Genomic DNA, 23,852 nt, shown 5'->3' on the forward strand with positions numbered 1-23,852 from the left:
TCATGGGTTGACTCTCAACCACTGAGCCACTCCGGCTGGGCCTATGCTGCTTTTAACAAATGGAAATAAATGCAATAAATAATGCTAGATAATTAGCTGGGATTAAGGAAAATGATTACATAGTCATTGTCTAGGATGTATTTCTAGAATTCAATTTTTAAGTTAATTTCTTAATCTTTGCTCTTTGTACAAAAGGTGGTTTGTATCCAGCAAATAGGGAGGACAGAAGCTGTGGGCAGCAATCTCATGATATAGGCAACTATGTATACTAATAAAAGCCTAGGTGGCCCTTACACCCTCACACCATCACAAGATGGCTGCCCCCATAACGTCTCAAGATGGCCACCACAAGATGGCCGGCAGGGGGAGGGCAGTTGGGGGTGACCAGGCCTGCAGGGGAGGGCAGTTGGGGGTGATCGGGCCGGCAGGGGAGCGGTTAGGGGGTGATCAGGCTGGCAGGCAGAAGTGGTTAGGGGCAATCAGGCAGGAAGGCGGGAGAGCCAGCACTCCAGGATTGTGAGAGGAATGTCCAACTGCCGGTTTAGGCCCAATCCTGCAGGGATCGGGCCTAAATCGGCAGTCAGACATCCCCGGGGGGGGGGGGGTCCCAGATTGGAGAGGGTGCAGGCTGGGCTGAGGGACATCCTCCTCCCCCCCACTCTCCCAGTGCACAAATTTTGTTAATATAATGCCTAATCTCATTTTATTGCTTCTTTACATTTAGCTCCTAGGGAAAAATGATCATTAATGACCAATTTTGTACTTTTTGCCTCAGGAGACTGGAGCTGACAGCTTTAAATCCCAAAATATTAAGTAAAGCATTTATAATTGCTTCTGTTTGCAACTCACTACTTGATAGTTTTACATCATCATGACATAAGGGATGTGGATCTGATGCTATTGTGAAAAATGAAGGCATACACATGAAGGCTAGAGAAGCTACTGCTATTATTGTTCTTCTTGTGACAGTCTTATTGAGATACAATTGATAGACAATATAATTCACCCACTGAAAGCATAAATTCCATAGGCTTTAGTATATTCAGAGTTGTATAACCATTACCCTCCAATCAATTTCAGAACATTTCACCTCCCCCAAAAGAAACCCCGTACCCTTTTCACCATCACTCTCAATCCTCCCATCCTCTTTAGCCTCTGGCAACCACTAATCTACTTTATGGGTATTTCATATAAATGGACTCACATAACAGGCCCTTGTTCTTTTTTTTAATATATTTTATTGATTTTTTACATAGAGGAAGAGAGAGGGATAGAGAGTTAGAAACATCGATGAGAGAGAAACATCGATCAGCTGCCTCTTGCACACCCCCTACTGGGGATGTGCCCGCAACCAAGGTACATGCCCTTGGCCGGAATCGAACCTGGGACCCTTGAGTCCGCAGGCCGACGCTCTATCCACTGAGCCAAACCGGTTTTGGCAGGCCCTTGTTCTTAATCCAATAATTTATGGAAGACTCGAGAATTTCATAGAGCTACATAGATTACTGATTCCAAAAAACTTACATTTGTTGGTATTATTAGCCTCCGACCAACCAAGAATGGGTGAAAGTTACTGTATGTCAGCTCTCTGTTATCTATCCATTTAGTTATTCTTTCAAAGGCTGTCCAGCGCAAACCAATCCATAGAGCATCTTCCATATCCGGAAGCAACGATGTAATAAAATCTGTCAGAAAGAGATTTTTAAAAAAAGCATTTGACTTATTAAAAATAAAAATATACTAAAAATGTCAATGATTACCTCCTGCTTATCAATCATGATAGTCTTTTACCTACTCTGTACAAAAAATAGTTTAGCAAGATTTAAACACTATGTAGATTCCCCTCAGCCTCCCAAAACTAACGTTGCCCCCAGATCAGAATAAAACATGCTTCCAAAACAATTCTGCTACCTTGTTCTCTTTGGCTCAGCACTGTAGGAAGGGTGCCACCGTAGGTGTGACAGGTATTGCTTGCTTCAGAAAACGTGAGAGACTTGGGTTTAAGCTTTAGAAAACACTGCAAACAAAGAACGTATATGAAGCATAAGATTCCAGACACGGGAAAGCTCACATAGGAAATAAATGTCTCATCTTTTAGAGGGTTGCTAATTTTTAAAAAATATTTTATTGATTTTTTACAGAGAGGAAGGGAGAGGGATAGAGAGTTAGAAACATCGATCAGCTGCCTCCTGCACACCCCTACTGGAAATGTGCCCACAACCAAGGTACATGCCCTTGACCGGAATTGAACCTGGGACCCTTCAGTCCGCAGGCTGACGCTCTATCCACTGAGCCAAACCGGTGAGGGGAGGGTTGTTAATTTTTGGTCTGTATCTCACAGATATGGAAATTTATAAAGTAGTACTATAAAAATGCAGATCTACACTCCCTATATAAACAAATGAAGAGTGGTCTTTGAACTACTTTTTATATCTCCCATTTATTGAGTGCTTCCTCTGTGCTAAACAGTTTGTATAATATTATCTCATTTAATTCTCACAACTGGGGAAACTGAGGCACAGGTATAGTAAGTAACTTTACTCATAAGTGAAATAGCCATAAAATGGTATGGTCAGCAGTTAGACCCCATTACATGTGATTTTAAAGTTTGTATTCTTAATCATCACCTCCTTATATATAAAAAGAAATCATTTAAAAAAGAAATTATTTCCCTGTCCCTTGGCAGAATATTTTGATTCAATTTACATCGACTGTGTAAACTTAGTACCAGTACTTTGGGGGGAAAAGACTGTTCTAATTTTAAAAAAATCAAAATATACCCCTAATATTTCAGCTTTACTACAGATGTTTCTAGCTGTCAGACACATGTCCTTTTTCTTTTTGATGTTATAATCATACTAGAGGCCCAGTGCACGAATTCGTTCACCAGTAGGGTCCCTTCGCCTAGCCTGTGGGATTGGGCCAGAACCGGCTCTCCGACATCCCCCAAGGGGTCCTGGATTGCGAGAGGGTGCAGGCTAGGCCAGGGGACCCCACCAGTGCATGATTTGGGCTGGGGAGGGATGTGGGAGGGCTCCAGGGCATGTTCGGCCTGTCTTGCTCAGTCCCGATAGGCCAGACCCCAGCAGCAAGCTAACCTACAGGTCGGAGCGTCTGCCCCCTGGTGGTCAGTGTACATCATAGCGACTGGTCGACTGTCTGCCCCCTGGTGGTCAGTGCACGTCATAGCGAGCAGTTGAGTGGCCTTAGCATATCATTAACATATTACACTTTGATTGGTTGAATGGCTAACCGGACACAGCATGTTAGACTTTTATTATATAGGATTAGTGTGACGTAGTATGTTCTAAATTGTGTTCCTTAAAACATTCAACAAAATGTTTTTATTTCATCTTACATACAGAATGAAGTGGCTAAGGGCATACAAGTCATTGTGTGGCTTCTAGAAGACTCTAGAGAAAATACCCTGAGCCTGAGCTTAGAAGCCTCATGGCAGAGGAAAAAGACAAAAGGAGCCTGGCTTTGAAGAATTCGTAGAGTTTACATACCAACCCCAAGCTGCTTACCTTCAAACTTCTTTTATGTAATAGAATAAATGTTTTAATACTGTACCTATCTCTCTTTTTAGCAGTCAAATATGTCCCTAAGAGATACATATACCAATATGGATTATGCATCTCAAAGAAACAAGTATAGAATGTAGCATTTCCCAAACCTATTTAATCATAAACTACCTTAGAGGCAAGATCAATGATTAACATTTGGTTGGCATATGTGTAGTTCCCAAAAAGTAGTTTGGGAAATGCTAGTCTAGTTTGATTAGTAGATGTTGGGTGGATGTTTTCCATAAGGGGGAAAATTTATCAGCCAGAAATTAAGTCAGTTTCCTATATGCCACAGAGATAGTCTTGACTTCAATGTATTACTATCCGTTGATACTGGAACTTCAGCAATTTAAGTGCGAGTAATAACAGAATAGGAACAGACTATTTTGAAAGCTGTAGGCATGACTAACTTGAGAGTTAACTTGATTTCTGACTAAGGTGAGATATTGAAATAAGCAGAGGCTGTCTTAGTGAAGTTATTTGATGGATTGCCATTCTGTCACTGGCCATACAAGCATCATGAAAGCAATAATCGTTTGCACAATGTAGCAATTCTCTTTTTTTACCTTATTCAGAAAAGAAATCCAATTCCCAGAGCATTGTACTTTAGCTGCTGAATCTGGACTATATTTCTCTAATGAAGATACATTATATTTTTCACAGATGAAGGGCAACTTGGTATTACAGTCTGCTGGTTTATTTAAGTCTGAGAAATGAAAAGCAGGATTACTGTGGTGAGATTTTCCATCCAGTACATTTTAAAAACAATCCAGTCATAAAGAAAGTCTATTTCAATTAATTCCCAGATGGTTAAAATATAGTCCTTCTCTTCTCTAGCCATTTATGTCTTCTAGCACTATTCATATCAGTAGGTTACAGCATACCAATATTGCCTATAAAAATGCGCACATATGGCGTAACAACCACAGTTCCCACAGTTCCCGATGGCGGGAAATAGAGTTGAAGGAGGCTAATGAAAGGGAAAGAGACCAAAACTATATTTTAGAACTGCTGCCTGTTCATCTTTGCAAATCTGTCTACATGATTATTAGTTACGAAAGTGGTAAGTTTACTTGTAAGTAATTACTTTAGGATAAAGGAAGTAAAAAATATTCACAGTCAAAAGTAACTTTACTTGCACATGGAAATTGTGCTATTGTGGTTAGCAATAAGTCAGAAAAAATAAAGCTACCAAACACATAATCAAAGGGAAAACAAAATTAAACTAGTAATTGAACCTGAATTTCACGTTACATAATCAACATTAAAGGATTTGGGATTAATTTTACCGCTAAGCCAAGTCCTGGCAGATATGTATAGACATTCCTGTCCAAATGTTATAGGAAAGTGATGCCATGAATGTCTTGAGCTGAAAGAAAATGAGAGATTTGACAACTTAGAATGTAGTTACATGTCCAATTCTGGTGTTTACTATAAGTAATTTTAATTCTAAATTTATGCCATTATTTTATACCCCTTAATTCTTGATGTAAATATGCAAAAGGACTTGGTTTCTCTAATCTAGGCAGTTTATGGATTAATGCACAAAACTAATTATGAAAAGTAATCCATTTAGTCCAATAGGTGTGGCTCAGTGGTTGAGCATCAACCTATGAGCCACAAGGTCACCAGGAGGTCACGGTTCAATTCCCTGGTTGTAGGCTTGTCCCCAGTAGGGGGCATGCAGGAGGCAGCCAATCAATGATTCTCTTTCATCATTGATGTTTCTATCTCTCTCGCCCTCTCTGAAATCAATAAAAATATATTTTTAAAAGGGTAATACATTTGTTAAAAGGGAATTTGGGACTGCTTCTTTCAAATCACTTTATAAAGGTAACATCGATAATAATACATACTACATAAAATGACGATCTATTATTGGCTGCTCAGGGGTTCTCACCCACCACTTCTGCTCATCACTAGATATCTGAAAAACAAACCAAATATCCATCTTTATATGTGCTGAGTTTTCTAGGAGAGTTTTAATTTAACCCCATCCCACCATAACCACAAAACACTAAGATTTCCAAACATTCCATTACTTTGCTATCTAAATTACAAAAACCAGGTCCTTTTACCAAAAGAGTAGCTTGAAAACTCTTTGTATATTCAAAGGCCCTATTTTGCATATAGAAAATATGCTTGCTATAGTTATGGGCATATATCAATTGGACATATAGTGTCCTATTGCAACTAATTATAAAGATGAACAAATTATTTTTCCTCCAAAAAGCTATTTTGCAAAGTTAGTTATCAGTAGAAACAGAAACTCAAGTTAACTATGAAGTTAACTTTTAGTAAAAAATGTGATAAGGATTTAGGATAATTTATAATATCTATTGCTGTTCATTGTATAAATTGATATTAATAATTAGTGTTGAATATTATAAAACATAAGCAATTAAAATTAACATTTCTAACAAGAAATGAGGGATTTGAATGTTGTTAGGCAAATTTTACTTGAGAGGAACATTTAACTTTTGTAGATTTTGGCAAGAATTTTGAAAAAATATTAATGGAATAAATATAAAAATAGGAACAATATTTAAAAATACATTCTTTTAAAATTACATTTGCTATTTTGTTTTTGATGGCTTTTAGTCCTGCAAAAGATGTTAAAGTAGCCAGGGAGCTATGATTGCTGGCGCAATATAGGACAGCTTCTTCATAGTTTAAGCGAGGTTCAGGGACAAACCAATATTCACTCCCTTCTATTATAACTGGAGGTCCATGAATTCCAGCACGCTCTAAAGAAAAAGAATATCAGAGTTATGACTGTGTAAACCAAACTGCACCCTCTAAGCATGGATTAATGTTCAAAACTTTTTAAAATTGTAATTCATTTAGACTCCTGGCTCTCTCTGGGCAGGGCAGTGCTTCCTGAGGACTCCTGAGCCAGTGACTGCCACTCAGAGTCACAGAGAAAGACAAATCCACCCTCGTAGCCTCATCCCACCACAGCCAATCACCTCCCTCCCTGGAGATACATCTCAGTTGAAGATGTGATAGAGAAGAAACTGTCACTCAGGCCTGGGTTTAAATAAAGTAGATGCATTATGGAAAAAGTAAAGGCGGCTTTGGCTAAATTTCAGTTTTCTTAACTCACCTGGATTGTACCAGTCTGGTGTTTTTGGAGTACGACCTGTATGAGGAAGAAAGCAAGTGGCTCAAGTTTAGTGTCCAATGACAGATCATCGCATATATCAGTCAAGGGTCTTCAATCTACAGAGGGCTCACAGTATTGCTGAGGTTTGTCCACTTCTGGCTGAACCATTTCCTTTCATGTTATGATCACTTCAATTTGAATTCTGTGGGGCCTACGCTAAAGCTATTATAGTGGCAATAAAAAAGCAGATCTGTTGAATATTAATAAAGTATCACTAGCAGTTCTCCACCTTATACCATGAAAGTCACGAAGGAAGACCAGATGGACAAACATAGCTAATAATTAGAAAGCACAAATAAGGAAATGCACCTACTGTATATATTACATAGAAGCACTAAGGAATATGCACCAAGATAATCATCATTGTATGCCGAGAACCAATTCCAGCATGTAATAATTACAAGAGTTTTACCAAAAGGTTGGTGAAGCTTGGGGAGCTCAACAGGATTGAGTCACATGTAGTTTACCTGTTGGAATGTAGGAAACAGCTACAAAGCATTTCCCCCAAACCTGAATAGGATGATTGTTAACTGCCAGACAGCCCAGGGCATTTTATTGACTCCTGTTGGCCAAACACCTGAACAGCTATAGGCTATTCCCCAAACTGATAATGTTTCTGTACCCTTTGATACCGTAACATTTGAAGTGTATATTTCCACCTTGCCTTGGGACAAATTGTGTTTAATAAAAGCACGGGTCCTTGGTCAAGGGTAATGCCTTCTAGCTCCTTCAGCTGGAAGCTCCTCTGACCCCCAATGCCTTTCAAAACTATCTTTCGTCCATGGGCTCCTTCTTAATCATCTACGCGTAGCCCTTTCTCCAGCCCTTGGCTGGGAAAAAGAACCCTGGCAATTGTAGGATGAGGTTATTCAGAAACCACTTCTCCATCTAACGCAGTTTGAATAATTGTTTTGTAAACCTGGGTGGGTAGAGTTTATTGTCTCCCAGGATATCCTTGGAAACAATGTGCAATGATCTGGTACCGAACCTTTTGAGAAGGTGAAAGACAAAACTGGGAGGAAATCAATGAAAATCACTCAGGCTTCCTGGATAGACACAGAGGAAAGATTGAAGTTGGATGGGCCAATGTCCAAATGCCCTCACACCCTTTGTGTTGAGATGTGTGGGTCAGTTGTTTAACTCCCCGAGCCTCAATGTTCTACTCTATAGAAAGTGAGACTCTACCTCCTAACTCACGAAGTCTGTGTGAAGTTCAGGTGAGATCGCCCGGGGGAAGCACCCTCCACAGTTCCAGGCACAGAGCAGTTCCTCCCAGGATGCTGGATTGCTTCCTTTTCCCTCTTCATTGTGTTTTTAGGTCTCATAGATTTCCAGTCATCATTTTATGAATCTTAGAAATTACAGAGTAAAATAGCTGTTCCTAATTTTGTTGTTGTACCAGGGCATAATACAAAAGACTGCCTGTGTATCCAGCATCTTTGGTTTCTCTCTCAGTCAGTTCTCTGCATGTTGGATTTTTTTTTAAACCAACAATGCTGCCAATCTGCTTAAAATGTGTACCTTCTTGATTATAATCATGTGTTGGGGGGATACTATGTCTAAACTGTAAAATTTTTTTTTGTTAGTAAGAAAAGCAGAATACAAGATTTTTTTTTTTTACAAAAAATTACAAATATGACTAAAAAAACTACAGGACACTGGAAAAAGAGATGGAGGAAGACACAAACAGATGGAAGGACATATCATGTTCATGGATTGGTAGAATCAACATCATTAAAATGTCCACACTACCCAAAGCAATCTATAGATTCAATGCAATCCCCATTAAAATACCAATGGCATATTTCACAGACCTAGAAAGAACTCTCCAAAAATTCATCTGGAATAAAAAAAAAGACCCCGAATAGCAGCAGCAATCCTGAGAAAGAAAAACGAATAGGTGGGATCTCAATACCAGATATCAAGCTGTATTACAAAGCCACTGTTCTCAAAACAGCCTGGTACTGGCACAAGAACAGACATATAGACCAGTGGAATAGAATAGGGAACCCAGAAATCAACCCAAACCACTATGCTCAATTAATATTTGACAAAGGAGGCAAGAGCAAACAATGGAGTCCAGACAGTCTCTTCAATAAATGGTGTTGGGAAAATTGGTCAGATAAATGCAAAAAATGAAAATAGATTACCAACTTACACCATACACAAAAATAAACTCAAAATGGATAAAGGACTTAAATGTAAGACAGGAAAACCATAACAATCTTAGAGAAATCCACAGGCAGCAAAATCTCAGACATATGCTGAAGCAATATCTTCACAGATACAGCTCATAGGGCAATGGAAACTAAAGAGAAAATAAACCATCAACAAAACAACAAGAAAGCCCACTGCATGGAAGAACATATTTGCCAATGTTATCTCTGATAAGGGTTTAATCTCCAACATTTACAGGGAACTCATACAACTTAACAAAAGGAAGATAAACAATCCAATCCAAAAATGGGCAACGGACCTAGATAGATGACATACAGAAGGCCAAGAGACATATGAAAACATGCTCAAAGTCACTAACCATCTGAGAGATGCAAATCAAAACAACAGGGAGGTACCATCTCACACCTGTCAGAATGGCTATCATCAACAAATCAACAAACGACAAGTGCTGGTGAGGATGTGGAGAAAAAGGAACCCTCATGCACTGCTGGTAGGAATGCAGACTGGTGCAGCCACTGTGGAGAACAGTATGGAGTTTCCTCAAAAAACTAAAAATGGAACTCCCATTTGACCCAGTGATCCCATTTCTAGGAATATATCCTAAGAAACTAGAAACACCAATCAGAAAGGATATATGCACCCCTATGTTCATAGCAGCACAATTTACCATAGCTAAGATTTGGAAACAGCCTAAGTGCCCATCAGCAGATGAGTGGATTAGAAAAGTGTGGTACATCTACACAATGGATGTAAAAAGGAAGGGACTCCTACCATTTGCAACAGCTTGGATGGACCTGGAGAGCATTATGCTAAGTGAAATAAGTCAGTTGGAGAAAGATAAATATCACATGATCTCACTCATTTGTGGAATATAATAAATAACATAAACTGATGAACAAAAACAGATCCCGAGACAGAGAAGCATCGATCAGACCGTCAAACCTCAGAGGGAAGGCAGGGGAGGGTTGGGGGAAGGGAGAGAGATCAACCAAAGGACTGTACGCATGCATATAAGCTTAACCGATGGACACAGACACTAGGGGAGTGAGGGCACAAGCGGGGGTGGCGTGGGGGGGCAATGAGGGGGATAAGGACACATATGTAATACCTTAATAAAGAATTTAAAAAATTACAAATATGTGTGTATGTACAAAGTATCAAAAATATTAAAATGTTATATTTTGGAAGTGGCTTTATAGGTCATTTTCCTAAAACATGTCTATGACTTATTTTTGATATTATTTTCTCAATTAAAAAAAGAATATTTTAAAAGTATATATAGGCCTGGTTGGTGTGGCTCAGTCGGTTGGAATATTGTCTTATACACTGAAAGGTCGCAGGTTTGATTCCCGGTCAGGGCACATACCCAGGTTGGGGATTCCATCCAGTTCGAGGTGCATATTGGAGGCAACGGGTCAATATTTTTCTCTCACATTGGTATTTCTCTCTCTCTCCCTCCTCTCTTTAAAAATCAATAAGCACATATCCTTGGGTGAGGAGTATATATATATAATAATGTACACCTGAAGCCTATATAATTTTATTAACCAATGTCACCTCAATGAATTAAATAAAAATTTAAAATATTGTAGCTTGTCAAATATCTCTTTTGGAAAAGAGGGGACTAATTAGAACCAGCTGGACATGTAATAAAAAAGGCATGAGTTAGAGAAAAGGTATGGTGATTTAGGCTACTAAAGAGGTGAACTGCTTTGAGAAAACCAGAAAATACGGATTAGTACAGAAGAAAATCAGAAAATACAGATTAATACAGAGCAAATTTGGTTGCTCTAATAACCAAGAAAATATCCAACAAGGTGAATGTGACACACTATAACTTAGAAATTTAGAAACTGCCAAAGGGAAGTTAACATAACATTTAAACCTTGGATCAATCATTGATTGCTTCACATGATTGGGAATGAGCTGAGAAGGAAGTTCTTTAGTTTTTAATTTTGTTTCTTCATGGGGAGAGCAGGGGTGTGATTATTTAGAAGACTTATTTATTTGGCTAATTGATGTATGTTTGCTAAGTTAGTTAATTCCCTTCTCTCTTGTTTAAAATAAATAAATATACAGTAAAGAAAAAGAAATTTAAAACCACGTGCTTTTGTAAATTTTTCCTGTGGTTACTGATTTGTCATTTCTAAGGTGTAAACTCGGGTTTGCGCCATCACCCAAACAGGAGGCTGGGTTGCAGCTAGCAGTGAGGGCACACTGGAGGGAGCAATGACTCTCTGTGGCAGCCTCTCTCCAGTGCTTCAAACAGGAGACTTTATCCAAATTAACTATACATATTAGTTATGCTTCCACTTCTTTAAAGGGTATCCAAACTGCTTTTTCTTTGTTTGTCTTTCAGATCTAATCAATACTCAGGAGTAAGTCAGGTATAATGTCTTCTTTAAAAAAAACCCATCAGCACGCGCACGCACGCGCACACACACACACACACACACACACACACACACACACACACACTTCCCCTTTTATTAATGGGCAGCCAGTTTGCCTTTGTGAAAGAGACTTGAAAGCTACTGTATCAAAAGTCATGTCTGAAGTTCTTTTAAAGGCAGTATGGTGGCCTTTTTTTAAGGAAAAAGAACAATTTTCTCGTAGGCGGTATAGGTGGTCCCATGATGCAATCTTTGGGTTCTTTAAGAACTTGTAGGAGGATATACCTTAGGTTTCAATAATCTGTTTAGATTCAATTCAGAAATTCATTTTGAAACTTTCTTTACATTTACCACTAACAATTTAATATATTTAGTATCTACTTAAAATAATTTGGGAGTTAAAATCTTAAGATTTTCCTTTTTAGTCCTTGCCATTTTCTTAGTAGAAAGGACATCTACTTATTCTCCTTTCTCTCCCTTTTGTCACCAAAAGGTAATACTAGTCAAGCTAGTTCCTGAATTTGAATTACATAAACTATTAGCAGCTTTTGAGTTCATTGAAAATTATTTCTAAAAATTACAGGGAAATGCTGGAATTTGATTTCCTGATTCATATACTTCATTCTTCTCACACTTACCTTCATTTTGAATAAAAATAAAAATGATCCCACCATGGCTGGCATTGCTCAGTGGTTAGAGCATTGGCCCCACACACCAAAGGGTCGTGGGTTTGATTCAGGTCAAGAGCATGTACCTGGGTTTCAGGTTCATTCCTGGCCCTGGTTGGGGCATGTGTGGGAGGCAACTAATCGATGTCTCTCTCTCACATTGATGTTTCTCTTTCTTCCTCCCCCCTCTCTACTCTCTCTGAAAATCAATAGAAAAAAATATCCTCAGGTGAGGATAATAAAAAACCAAATTATTCCCTCTGCCACAATGCTTCTTTTATTTAAAAATAATCTTTCATTCCAAGATCTAATCACCCTAAATTAGCTTTAAATGTTATCTTCTATACAAATTCTTTCGTGATAAAAGAGAAGGTACCATCAAATTTCAATAATCCAGCCTTCTAGGAGGGATAGTATAAGGCAGGATGGAGCTCAATATATTAATTGCATCTTCAAAGGTTTTTTAAAAATTATAATTATAGACTAAGATGCTCTCTTACAATGTCTCCATGAAAAAGACAGTGAAAAGGGATAACTACCACTTACCTTTTGGAATCTGACACACCCATTCCAGTTTTGTATCACAAGCAAAAGGCCTTAAATAAATATATTCTCTGTCATTATGGAAATACCAGCCTCTTCGCCATAGCCTCTGCATGACCTGAAAGAGGATTGCATATTATTTTGAAATTGATGCAACCCTTATAAAATACTAAGCTGTTTTTAACTCTTTTAGCTCACTTTTTTTTAATGAAAAAGTACATGAATGGAATTCAGTGTTTAAACAGTAAAAGCCTATGCAAACGGCTGATAAAGGGATATATCATAAGATCATGTTTGTGTCCAAAATGTAAATTATTGTGCTTTTTTGTTGTTGTTATGAAATTATAGACTCTTATACCATCAAATTTGGGATAGGTCAAGCTAGAAAAGAATAATTGGTTCACTGGTTTCTAAACACTAGGCTGTATTAAAATAGATCTCTGAAAAGTGACATAAAAGTCTGGCATCAGGGGCCCAGGCTCCTTCTTCGGTGTTGGTCTGCATTCCTAGGATGTTGTCCTTCTCCACATGGTCCAAGATGGCGCTCCACAAATTCCGGCTGACCAGCAGGGGAGAAAGGAAAGGGGACGGCACGACCTGGGAGGAGCATCCATCATTTTTTTGGACTGTTTTTTCTTAAGGCCAGCATTCTTGTGGGTACAGTGGCCGGTGAGGTAAGATTCTCCTTCTAGAACACGACCCTGGCTGGCCTTATTCCTGATGCAGTGGCTTTTATTTATTTATTTGGTAGATTTTTCAATCTTTTCACATATGGGGACTCTGAACAGAAGACAGTCTGTTGCATCAGTGTTCTAGAAACTTCACAAGCTTCTCTGAAGTTTTCACCTATTCATGTGTTAAATTGGGAATTCTATAAAAATGGTCTGATACTATACAGTTTATTACTGGAACAGCTACTTTGAAAATAGTGCCTTTCAGTGGCCTTCTCAGTTCTTTGTCTCAACCTTCCTGTAACATTTCTGGTCAATCACCTTCTTGAAGCTATTTTTGGGCTTACATAGTTAAGATATTAGCTAGATGTCTCTTTTTTTTCCTCATCTTGTTACATTTTATGTGTTGGCAATTCCCCCAAACCTACTTATTGGCCCTTTGATACTTCATTTTATATACATTTTCCCTCCAATTCTAGTACCTTGGTTTCTACTCACTATATTTCTTACTGCTAGGTTGGATTCAAAATATCTAAACTAAAACGTACTATATTCTCCGTAAACCAGTACTCCTTCTGACTGTTTCCATAAATGCCTAGTCATAGTAGACATAGCATAGCGGGCTCAGACACGTGGGCTTAAATTTTAGTTCTGTAACCACATAAGTTACAGAGTTAGAATTTCTTCCTTGTAAGATGAATACAATAATAATACCTACCTCACAAGGTTGCTTAAGTATTAAGTGAAGTAATATATGTGACATGCCTAATACTGTGCCTGGCTCATGACTCAACAAGTATTAACAGCTGTATCACCACCACCGTCTTCATTCTCCCATAAAACATATACTTTGTCCTTGCATAACACTTATACTTTGCCTGCCATAAGTCTTGTAATTACTTGCTTACTTGTGTTTATCTCTAACTAGACTGTAAGTTCTGTGGAGACAATGACTGTGTTATACTTTGTCATAATTGTATCTCCAAAGTGTTACAGACTTCTTGGGCATATTACTTACGAAATGGATAAATGGATCAATTCTGCAAAGAAAGATGCATAACTCGTTTTTTTATGTTTTTTGATCCTATCTGTTGCATCTTGAAATCTGTCTCAAGATGAGTCTTCTCACTCCCTCTTTAGGTCATGTCAAAAACTTTGAAAAATACTCTGTTGCCTACCAAAAAAATGTACAAAAATGTACAAACTTAGGCAGCAATCTTTTCCCCAACTTTGTTTTCCAAACAACACCAATTAAGACTTCTTGATCTGTATTCTGTCCCCCTCACTGCCTTACCTTCTCCCTTCCACTCCTACTTGATTTTACGACACTTCCTCTTAAAATTTCCCCATTAGAGAGCTTTAACCTATCCTACCTGACCAAATCCCATCCCTCCTTGAAGGCCTCATTCAAGTCCCACCTCTTTCTGGAAATGGGCTACAGGAATCGTTTCTTCTTCTGAGTTTCATTAGCCCTCTTTAGCCCACTCATTTAGGCTTATTACTGCACAGCAACAGAGCTGTCTTTCCTGAATATGAATTTTATCTTCTCAAATTAAGTATAAGTTTGGTTTCTTGAGGGCTGGGCCATGTGTATACTTCTTACCTCCCATCACACGTAATACCACACACAAAAGGCACCCCGTGGATCTGCGCCAGACTGCACACGATGCCGGATTTATTGTTAAAACATGCAGATTTCCCATCGTTGTACTGACCTTGACAGCAGCACAGTCTCTGACATCGTAATCCTGCTGGAACTCATTTTCCATGATAAAAGTAGACACCTTCAAAGACAGAGAGGCTTGAGAATTTAAGACTGATGCATAAATATTTGCAATTTAGATGTAATTTAGGCAGCTTTAATAATTCAAGTGTGGTCCTAGGCCAAGGAAGGAAAACTTTTTCATTTCCTTTTCTGTCTGAGGATGCTAAATCATGAGAGGATTTAGAAAATGTCATAATGTCATCAGTTTCCAAACAAAGGAAGATGACCGTTTTGAAAGTGGAGGTTAATGTTGTATTAATTTCACAATTGGAGTCACAGAATCAGGGGCTGGCAAAATACTTTTTTTTTTTTTTCGCATGTGTTAAAATGCTAGTGGTTGGGTGAACTATTCTCAGATATGCTCTAATTTGAAAATGAAAGCCAAGGAATTTCACATTTAGAAAGAATATACAACAGTGATGTGGAGTGAATATTAAATATTTGAGAATTATCTGCTCTTATAAGTGTTACCTAAAACTCCTCTTTAGGATAATGTAAATATTTGATATAATATTTAAGGAGTTTTTAGGGTTCCTCCAAACAAATTATTTTCCTAAAGTAAGGTGCTTTCTTCTTCTTTTTGGTTAATCCTCACCTGAGGATATTTTTTCCATTAATTTTCAGAGAGAGTGGAAGGGAGAGAGGGAGGGGAAGAGAGAGGGGGAGAGTGAAACATAGATGTGAGAGAGACACATCCATCGGTTGCCTCGTTACACATCCTGACTAGGCCTAGGGATCCAACCTACATCCCAGGTAACAGTGCCCTTGACCGGGAATCAAACCACGACTCTGGTGCGTGGGCAGACTCTCCAACCACTGAGCCATGCTGGTCAGGGCAAGGTAGTTTCTTTTTTACATAACTCCTATATTTTTAAACAATAAAAGTAAAAGCTTTTATTGTTTAAAAATATGAAAAAAGAAAACAATTACAAAGAAAAAGAAGAAATTAATTGTATAAGATGATCACTGTATCTATATAACTATATTTTTATATATTTGGATTATATAGAGAAAGCCTAAACATATGTTTATTTTTTAAATAAATTGAGGTTAGTAGCTTGTTTTATCCATATTTCATATTTATGAATATATTTCCATTTCAATAAAGATAATCTACAAAATTAATTTAATGGTTGCATGGTATGTGCATGTATTATTTAGTAATCAACTTACTTGTTATTGAAACAAATACTAGTTCAATATTACCCCAAACAAGAAAGTTTAAACTTACTGGTGTACGATCACTCCATTGCCAAGATCCTTGTAAGTCAGGGCTCCTTTTATTCAAACCTATCCACAGCCATCGCTCGCCACTATGTAAAAAGGAAGTGTTAAAAAAAAATTGAGCATGGCCTTTGGCAAAAATACTTAGCATTCACATGTCTAAAATGCTTAGGAAGCGTAAGTTTTTCCAGAAGACCTGTCACTAACGGAAAAGCAGTTTTAAGCTATATAAAGAAGTTTTCTGAAATGAAACCAATCCCTACATTTGGGTAGCTGTGAAAAAGTACCATAGTTTTTTAAAACTAAATTTTAAGTTATTTCCTTTGCATGAAAGGCAAAAACTATTCCACTTTGAACTTAAGAAAAAAGTATATGATTATTCTAAAACTTTTACTGCAGAGTTTCAATATTAGCAATGTCATCAGATACAGTTAAATATGACAATGGCATTTCTTTAAAGCATCTGTCTATAGCACTGTCAAATACTGTCTCTTTAAAATGCAGAACAAACCATTTGGCTAAATTTTTATTAAACAAGGTTCTTTTAAAAAAATATATTTTATTGATTTTTTACAGAGAGGAAGGGAGAGGGATAGAGAGTTAGAAACATCAATGGAAGAGAAAGCTGCCTCCTGCACACCCCCCACTAGGGATGTGCCTGCAACCAAGGTACATGCCCTTGACCGGAATCGAACCTGGGACCCTTCAGTCTGCAGGCCGACGCTCTATCCACTGAGCCAAACCGGTCAGGGCTTAAACAAAATTCTTTAACAATTATTTAATTCCCACTGCCCCTAAAATTTAAAGTAAACAAGTATTTTCTAAATGCCAAACTCCATGGGCTATAGCAGAACAATATAATTAAGCAATCACTGAAGTGATTATATTTAACACTAATAACTATGATACTTTTAAAAATATATATATTTTTATTCATTTTTTACAGAGAAGAAGGGAGAGGGATAGAGAGCTAGAAACATTGATCAGCTGCCTCCTGCACACCCCTCACTGGGATGTGCCCTCAACCAAGGTACATGCCCCCGACAGGAATCGAACCTGGGACCCCTCAGCCTGCAGGCCGACGCTCTATCCACTGAGCCAAACCAGTTCGGGCAACTATGATACTTTTATGTACAAGTTATGTACATGCAACGGTGATACAGATAAGTACAAGACCTACTATCTATTCTCAAATGGCATATAAACTAGTCAGGGAGACAAGATATATGTGAACAAAGAAATTTTAAGACTATGTTTGAAAGACATCAAATTATATGACATTTGCATACATTTTTAACACTACAAAAGTTCAGTGAAAGGAAAGGTCCATGGTTTCTGCAGGAAGTCATTAAACAATCTGTGAAGATGGGAGGACTAAGACAGTCTTCTGAGTGTTTACCGTATGCCAGTATTCAGATTGGCTGAGAAGAGAAAGGAAAGGTAGTCCAAGGAAGAATATAAACAACAATACACAGAGGCAGGGACATACACTACAAGTGATTTTTTCCCCCTCAATGAAATTTATGCTCTAGCCAGAGAGATACTTCCAATATAAATAGAAGTGATATAACCCTAAAAAATTTTTCTCCTCCTCTAACCCAATTTGAAAATATTCTGTAAAATGTATTACACTTTCTAGGCCTTAACAAGTAGGCTATTTTCCATGTAATATTTTTTTGTGTGTGATGCTTGTTTCTTTCCATATAATTTAACTTTCTGATTCATATGTATGTATGATCACTACATATGAATGCATATTATATTGCATAACTATATATACATAGAAATATTATATGTATATAAATATAACACACATTAGAGAAAGGGTAGGATCAAAATCTAAAATTAATCCTCACTCTCAAGCTCAGTAGAACATATAGGATATATGGAAGGTACAGCTAGCTATAAGACCACTGGAAAATACAAGAAGTCTGCATTTAAAACATTTGCTAGTAAATCAAAGGCTAGAGCAAACTTAGTTTTAATTTAATTCCTTATTTTTTAATAAAATAATTGCTTTTCTTTATGTCTTTACTCAACATTCCCTTGTATTTTAATATCAATAAGCACCTATTCATCTTTTCAACTTCAACCTTTCAGCTTCCTGCAGTGGAATATCAGGACTGCCTCCTTTCAGTTTTGACTGTTGTATTGTATTGTTTCATAGAGAAAGATCACCAATTTGCAGACTTTAAAAAATTCCATGGAGACAATTAAGTCCGCTTTGAACTTAGCAGCTGTAAGAGGAATTTGCAGTTTGGTGTCTGCAACTAATCAGAGCTTTCTTCCAGGCTTGCAAATGTATCATACTTCCCATTGTTGAATATCTAAACCACAGGGTTGAGGCAATTGCCATATATATTATAATTAAAAATAGATGGCTGAAATAAAGAGGAGGTTAATTTGGGGAATTTGTGCAGAATTTTGTGTTGCCCTAAAATAATCACTAGGTAGTTGCTCTTCTTTACACAATCAACAGTACAAACATAAAGATAATAAAATATTATTTGCCAAAGATTCTTTAGAGATGTGTCTCCAACATGTCCACCCAGTTTTCTCTTGGCTTCACTTTTTCCCACGTAGAACCTCTATCTTCAGGCCCATTTCTGCCTCCTCGGCTGTATCTCAAGTACAATTTCCTAGAGAGTTGAGTTTGCCCTACTGTCCCAAATTTATAATTTTCATTACTTCCTGAGTTTGAACTTCATTTCAACCCAGACATTTAGAGTTTTCAGCTTCCATTTTAAGAGACACATTTGTGTGTTATAAATATATAAGAGTAGCTATTTGTGTGTGTTTTCCTGTGTGAGAAGAGGTAGAAAATATTTTCTCAATTACAGCTTATTTCTCACTTGACCTGATTTATCTGTAGGCAAATAAAGAGAAGAAATTGGAAATTACATTACTCATTGCATAGCTTTACTGTGGATTTTAGAAAATTTGAGGAGAAAAAATTGACCATAATTAGGGACTCAAATCTCCTGAAATTTTATCTCTATTTATAAGTTTCTTTTAATCCAAGCACTAAGTATACTGTTTAAGACTGTTAGGGTGAGAAGGCATTGCGTGAAAGGTTAATATGTGTATTTGTGTGAAAATTCCCTCTCAGCCAAATTTCCTGCTGCATCTGGCTTCTGAGGAAAACAGTATCTCAGCCATAACTTCTAATAAATACTATTTGATGAGGGCGCTTAGTCTGCAAAACCCTAGATTTATATCTAAATCCATTCATGCCGCATCACAGGAGGTAGTGCACACAGCAGCAATGGCATTGCAAACAAGGCTTTTCTTCTCTAATCCTGTGACTATTTTTTGCTCTACAATGGCTTTCCCTGGTGGGCTGCCATTAAGAGTTGCAAAGATCTTAGAGCCTTTAAGACTGGTCCACCATGAATCCTTTTCATTGAAATACAAATAGAGATGTGGAATGTAGATTGTGAGAAGTACAGCAGTAATCTGACTTAACTCTTTGGCATGCAATACACAATTTGGGCAGTGGACATCTTACTGAGAAAGGTCAATTCCTGCAATAAAAAGCCAAGGTGTTCAAGGAATAAGCTTTAGAATCATTCTTCTGATGTAAATAGGCTTGCTTCCTTCCTTCCTTCCCATGGTCACAATATTGCTTTTAGAATATGCTGTCTTTCTAAATATAGCATGGGCAAACGATCTCATTATTAATGGAATGCACAAGCAGACAACACAATCTGCTTAATATGGCATTGTGTTAGCTGCTGGGGTAGGACTATAATACAATATAGTCCTTAAGAGTGAGAGGATTGTGGTTGTTTTTATTTGTGCTTTTCTGTTTTCTAAATTCAATGTGCATTACTTCTGTGGTCAGAAAAAACACACACCATTGTACATTCTGTGGTACACTAAATGTTAACTGTTTATAACTTGGAGCTAGGATTTGAGGTGATTTTTATTTTCTTCATTATTATTTTTCTATTTCACAAATTTTACATAATAAACTTGCATCACTCTTTAAATTGGGGTTAGGAGCCTCAGCAAGTGTGATCAGAAACTAAGAAACAAATCAAGAAAGCTTTCTTATTTATCACTCAGACTTTAGTTTTTATTTTTAATGTAATCTATTTTGCATATAGAAGCCCTTAGGGATCACTTATGTCACATGTGATATTCTATTTCCCATCAATTGATTCCCACAAATACCTATCACTTCATTGCTTAGTACTTACCCATGGCTCCCTGTTCCATTTAGTTTCGTAACCTCTTGCTTGGTGTTATTCAAAATCTGATTTATGCCAGTATTTTACTTAAAAATACTCTAGCCTAGACAGCATGATATGTGTGTGTCAAGTTTGAGATCTGGGGGGTCTGTAAGTTACCCTGCTGAAATTCTTACTTCAGGGAGGACCAGCAGGGCACGGAACAGCCATGTTCTAGAGGCAGTCACCTCAAGGACATCTGTCATTCAAAGCCACACTTGAGGCTTTGGTAATTAGCAGAGTCAGTGTCAGAAATCGTTTTATAGCAGTGAAATTAGAAGCTTGTTGTTAATCAATGTATTAGAAATAGACTCATTGGTGAAACTGAACTTATTTAAGAAATGAGGAATGGCTAAAATATTTAGAGGCTCTCACCCTTCAGGGAGGCATATTAGAATCCGGTGAGGCTAGTAGCTCCTACACCACTGGCAATGGACCTGGGGCTTGGGCTCCAAATGGTCACATGTCCTGTTGTGGGTCAGGTGGCTGGGACTGCATGACTCTGACAATAATGAGAACAGAGTCCCACCTCGAGAATGTTGTCACATCTACCCCAAATAAGCCTGCCACTCAAGACAGTGGTGGAAACAGCTAAAAAGACAGACTGCTGGGATGTTGTCAAGCTTACCAGTCAGGTGGTATGAAACATTTTGTGCCTGCTTCAATGAATGCTTGTTTAATAAATGTCTGTTTGTGTGGAAAGACTTGGTCTGAGTTTTGCATTCATTATAATCTACCCCTCAAGGTTGAGGGGAGTAGGTAAGAAACACTCGCCTTAAAAGGAACCTAAGAGTTAGTATATTCAAATGAGCTTAAGCTGCTCTGCAATGAAATTTTATATATTAATTTATTTTTAAAGATATATTTTTATTGATTTCAGGGAGGAAGGGAGAGGGAGGGAGAGATAGTAACATCAATGATGAGAGAGAATCATGGATCTGCTGCCTCCTGCACAACCCCTACTGGGGATCGAGCCTGCAACCCAAGCATGTGCCCTAACTGGGAATTGAATTGTGACCTCCTGATTCATAGGTCAACACTCAATCACTAAGCCACGCCGGCCAGGCTGAATTTATTTTTTAATTTTAATTTTTATTGATGAGAGAGAGAGAGAGAGAGGGAGAGAGACAGAGAGAGAGAGAGAGAGAGAGAGACAGAGAGAGAGAGAGACAGGGAGAGAAAAACATCGATTTGTTGTTCCATTTATTTATGTATTCATTGGTTGATTTTTGCATGTGCACTGACCAGGAATTGAACCCACAACCTTGGGGTATCGAGATGACACTCTAACCAACCAATCTAAACAGCCAGGACTGTACATTAATTTCTAATGCTAGAAAATAAGCTCTAGAATACCTGAAATTCTATAATAGATGCTTGATAAATGAATACTTATGAAACATAGGTATTTTATTTTACATCAGGTTCCCAGCACACTGTGGGTATTTAATACACATCTAGAAAATGTTGAAAATGTTCACACATTTAGAAAATCACTCAAAATCTTATTTCCCAGAGATAATAATTATCTTTTTGATGCATTTTTGCAGTCTACTTTTTAATGTAAATAGTACAATTTTTACTCTTTTATAATTTGCTTTTTCAACCACTTAATCTATAATAATAAAAGGGTAATATGCTTATTAGACCAGATAGCCGAACGACCTTCTGGATGACCTTCCGGATGAAGCCGGGGCTGCAAGGGCCGAGCCCCTTGTGCAAATTTCGTGCATTGGACCTCTAGTATATTATAAATATTTACATGTTATAGTATTATTTTTTAAAAATCTTAATGCACAGGAGGTGGGGAGAGGTAGAAAAAGGGAAAGGGGGGGATATATGGTGATGGAAGGAGATCTGACTGGGGTGGTGAACACACATTATAATATACAGATGGTGTATTATAGAATTGTGTACCTGAAACCTATATGATTTTATTAACCAATATCATCCCAATAAATTAAAAAAATATATATAAAAAATAAAATAAAATCTTAATGCACAGGGGATAATTCCAAACAAAAGTCAACAATAGTGATGATAATAGCAATCTTTATCTTTTTCTGACTTTCACAGAAATGCATTTCATGTTTAACCATTAAGTATAATATGACTATGGGTTTAGCTATTCTACTATTCTTTTTTTTTTTAAAGAGAGGGGAAAAGAGACAGAAACATTGATGTATGAGAGAAGCATCCATCAGTTGCCTCATATGCACCCTGAGTGGGGATCGAATCGGTATGTGCCCTGACCGGGAATCAAACTGGCAACCTTTTGATGCATGGGAATATGATCCAACCATCTGAGTCACACTGGGCAGGGCTCTTCTATTCTTAATTTAACTATAATTTATATGTTAATTATATTGATTAAATATGTTAACTATATGATATATTTATATATTAAGCCAGGAATAGTGAATTTTACCAGATGCATTTTCAGAACCTATTAAGATGACTGCATCATATTTGCCTTGATATATAGACTCAACCTTATATTCTTTAAAGAAATCCTACATTGTCAAGGTGAGTTATTCTGAGGGTTATAAGGTAGTGGATTAAGAATATGGGCTCTAATGGGTTCAACTATTATCCTTTCCTTACTAGCTGTATAACCTTGGGCAAGTTTTACTTCTCTGTGATTGTCTTCTCATTTAGATATACCGGGCATAGTAATAATATCTGCCTCATAGGTTATAAGAATTAAATGAATAGATAAAACACTTAGGACATTTCTGGCACATAGTAAACATTATCCAAGTGTTTGTTATTAAATCAGCAGTTGGTATTTACTTTTTAAAGTCTATTTATGAGGTTGGTCTGTAATTCTTTGTGCTATTGTTGGAAGGCTTTGGTATCAGACCCAGACTAGTTTGTGGAAAAAAACACGGATGCTTGCCTTAGTTTCTATGTAGTGGAATGCAAGCTCTTGCTTGTATTATTTAAATACTTGGTAATGACCTCTTTTGTAAGATGTGAAGGAATTCACATATAGAACTATATAGTTCCCATTTGTTTCTTGGAAGATATTCACCGTCAACTTTTTCAGTCTTCCATGGCTATTGGATTATTGGGTTTCTACTTATCAAATTAATTGTATAATAATTGGTATTTCCCTAGAAATTGTTCATTTAATAATTCCACAGAATTATGCATAGTATTCTCATCAATTAAAAAATTTCTTCATGAAATGGGTTTTATAATCCCCTATTCAGGATTCATTTTAAGTATCTGTTTCCTTTTTTATTTTCATGGTTTAATCATCAGTAGATTTTTTTCCCATCCTGTACACTCTGGTCTCGGTGTCTTTGCTTACATTCTGTTTTCCCTGGCTCCTTCTCCTATCTTACCTTTAAAAATATTATCTTATTTTCCAAGAATATCCTTTTTCATAAAAATGTTTCCTATTATGAAATCCTCCCAGACACATTTTCTCCCTCCTCTGA

General features: G+C 37.3%; 1 protein-coding gene and 1 long non-coding RNA gene across 3 annotated transcripts in view; one reads left to right on the forward strand and one right to left on the reverse strand.

Annotated features, from left to right (window-relative positions):
• LOC129150690 (uncharacterized) overlaps positions 1 to 3,572 on the forward strand; it is a 41,118-nt gene extending 37,546 nt beyond the window's left edge. The window contains exon 2 of the long non-coding RNA XR_008557411.1: positions 3,365 to 3,572. This is a non-coding gene — a long non-coding RNA (uncharacterized LOC129150690). The remainder of the gene's footprint in view (positions 1 to 3,364) is intronic.
• The window catches only part of LOC103283379 (lymphocyte antigen 75), a 140,376-nt gene that overhangs the window by 78,749 nt on the left and 37,775 nt on the right, over positions 1 to 23,852 (reverse strand). For both annotated transcript variants that reach the window (XM_008138647.3, XM_008138649.3), the window contains exons 14-23: positions 16,182 to 16,263; positions 14,901 to 14,969; positions 12,518 to 12,632; positions 6,673 to 6,708; positions 6,138 to 6,313; positions 5,423 to 5,493; positions 4,856 to 4,935; positions 4,133 to 4,272; positions 1,912 to 2,017; positions 1,525 to 1,685 (exon numbers count right to left, since the gene is read on the reverse strand). In XM_008138647.3, coding sequence (XP_008136869.2) covers positions 1,525 to 1,685; positions 1,912 to 2,017; positions 4,133 to 4,272; positions 4,856 to 4,935; positions 5,423 to 5,493; positions 6,138 to 6,313; positions 6,673 to 6,708; positions 12,518 to 12,632; positions 14,901 to 14,969; positions 16,182 to 16,263 — 1,036 coding nt within the window. The remainder of the gene's footprint in view (positions 1 to 1,524; positions 1,686 to 1,911; positions 2,018 to 4,132; positions 4,273 to 4,855; positions 4,936 to 5,422; positions 5,494 to 6,137; positions 6,314 to 6,672; positions 6,709 to 12,517; positions 12,633 to 14,900; positions 14,970 to 16,181; positions 16,264 to 23,852) is intronic.

The sequence above is a fragment of the Eptesicus fuscus genome, chromosome 11, assembly GCF_027574615.1.
Source record: "Eptesicus fuscus isolate TK198812 chromosome 11, DD_ASM_mEF_20220401, whole genome shotgun sequence".
NCBI lineage: Eukaryota > Metazoa > Chordata > Mammalia > Chiroptera > Vespertilionidae > Eptesicus > Eptesicus fuscus.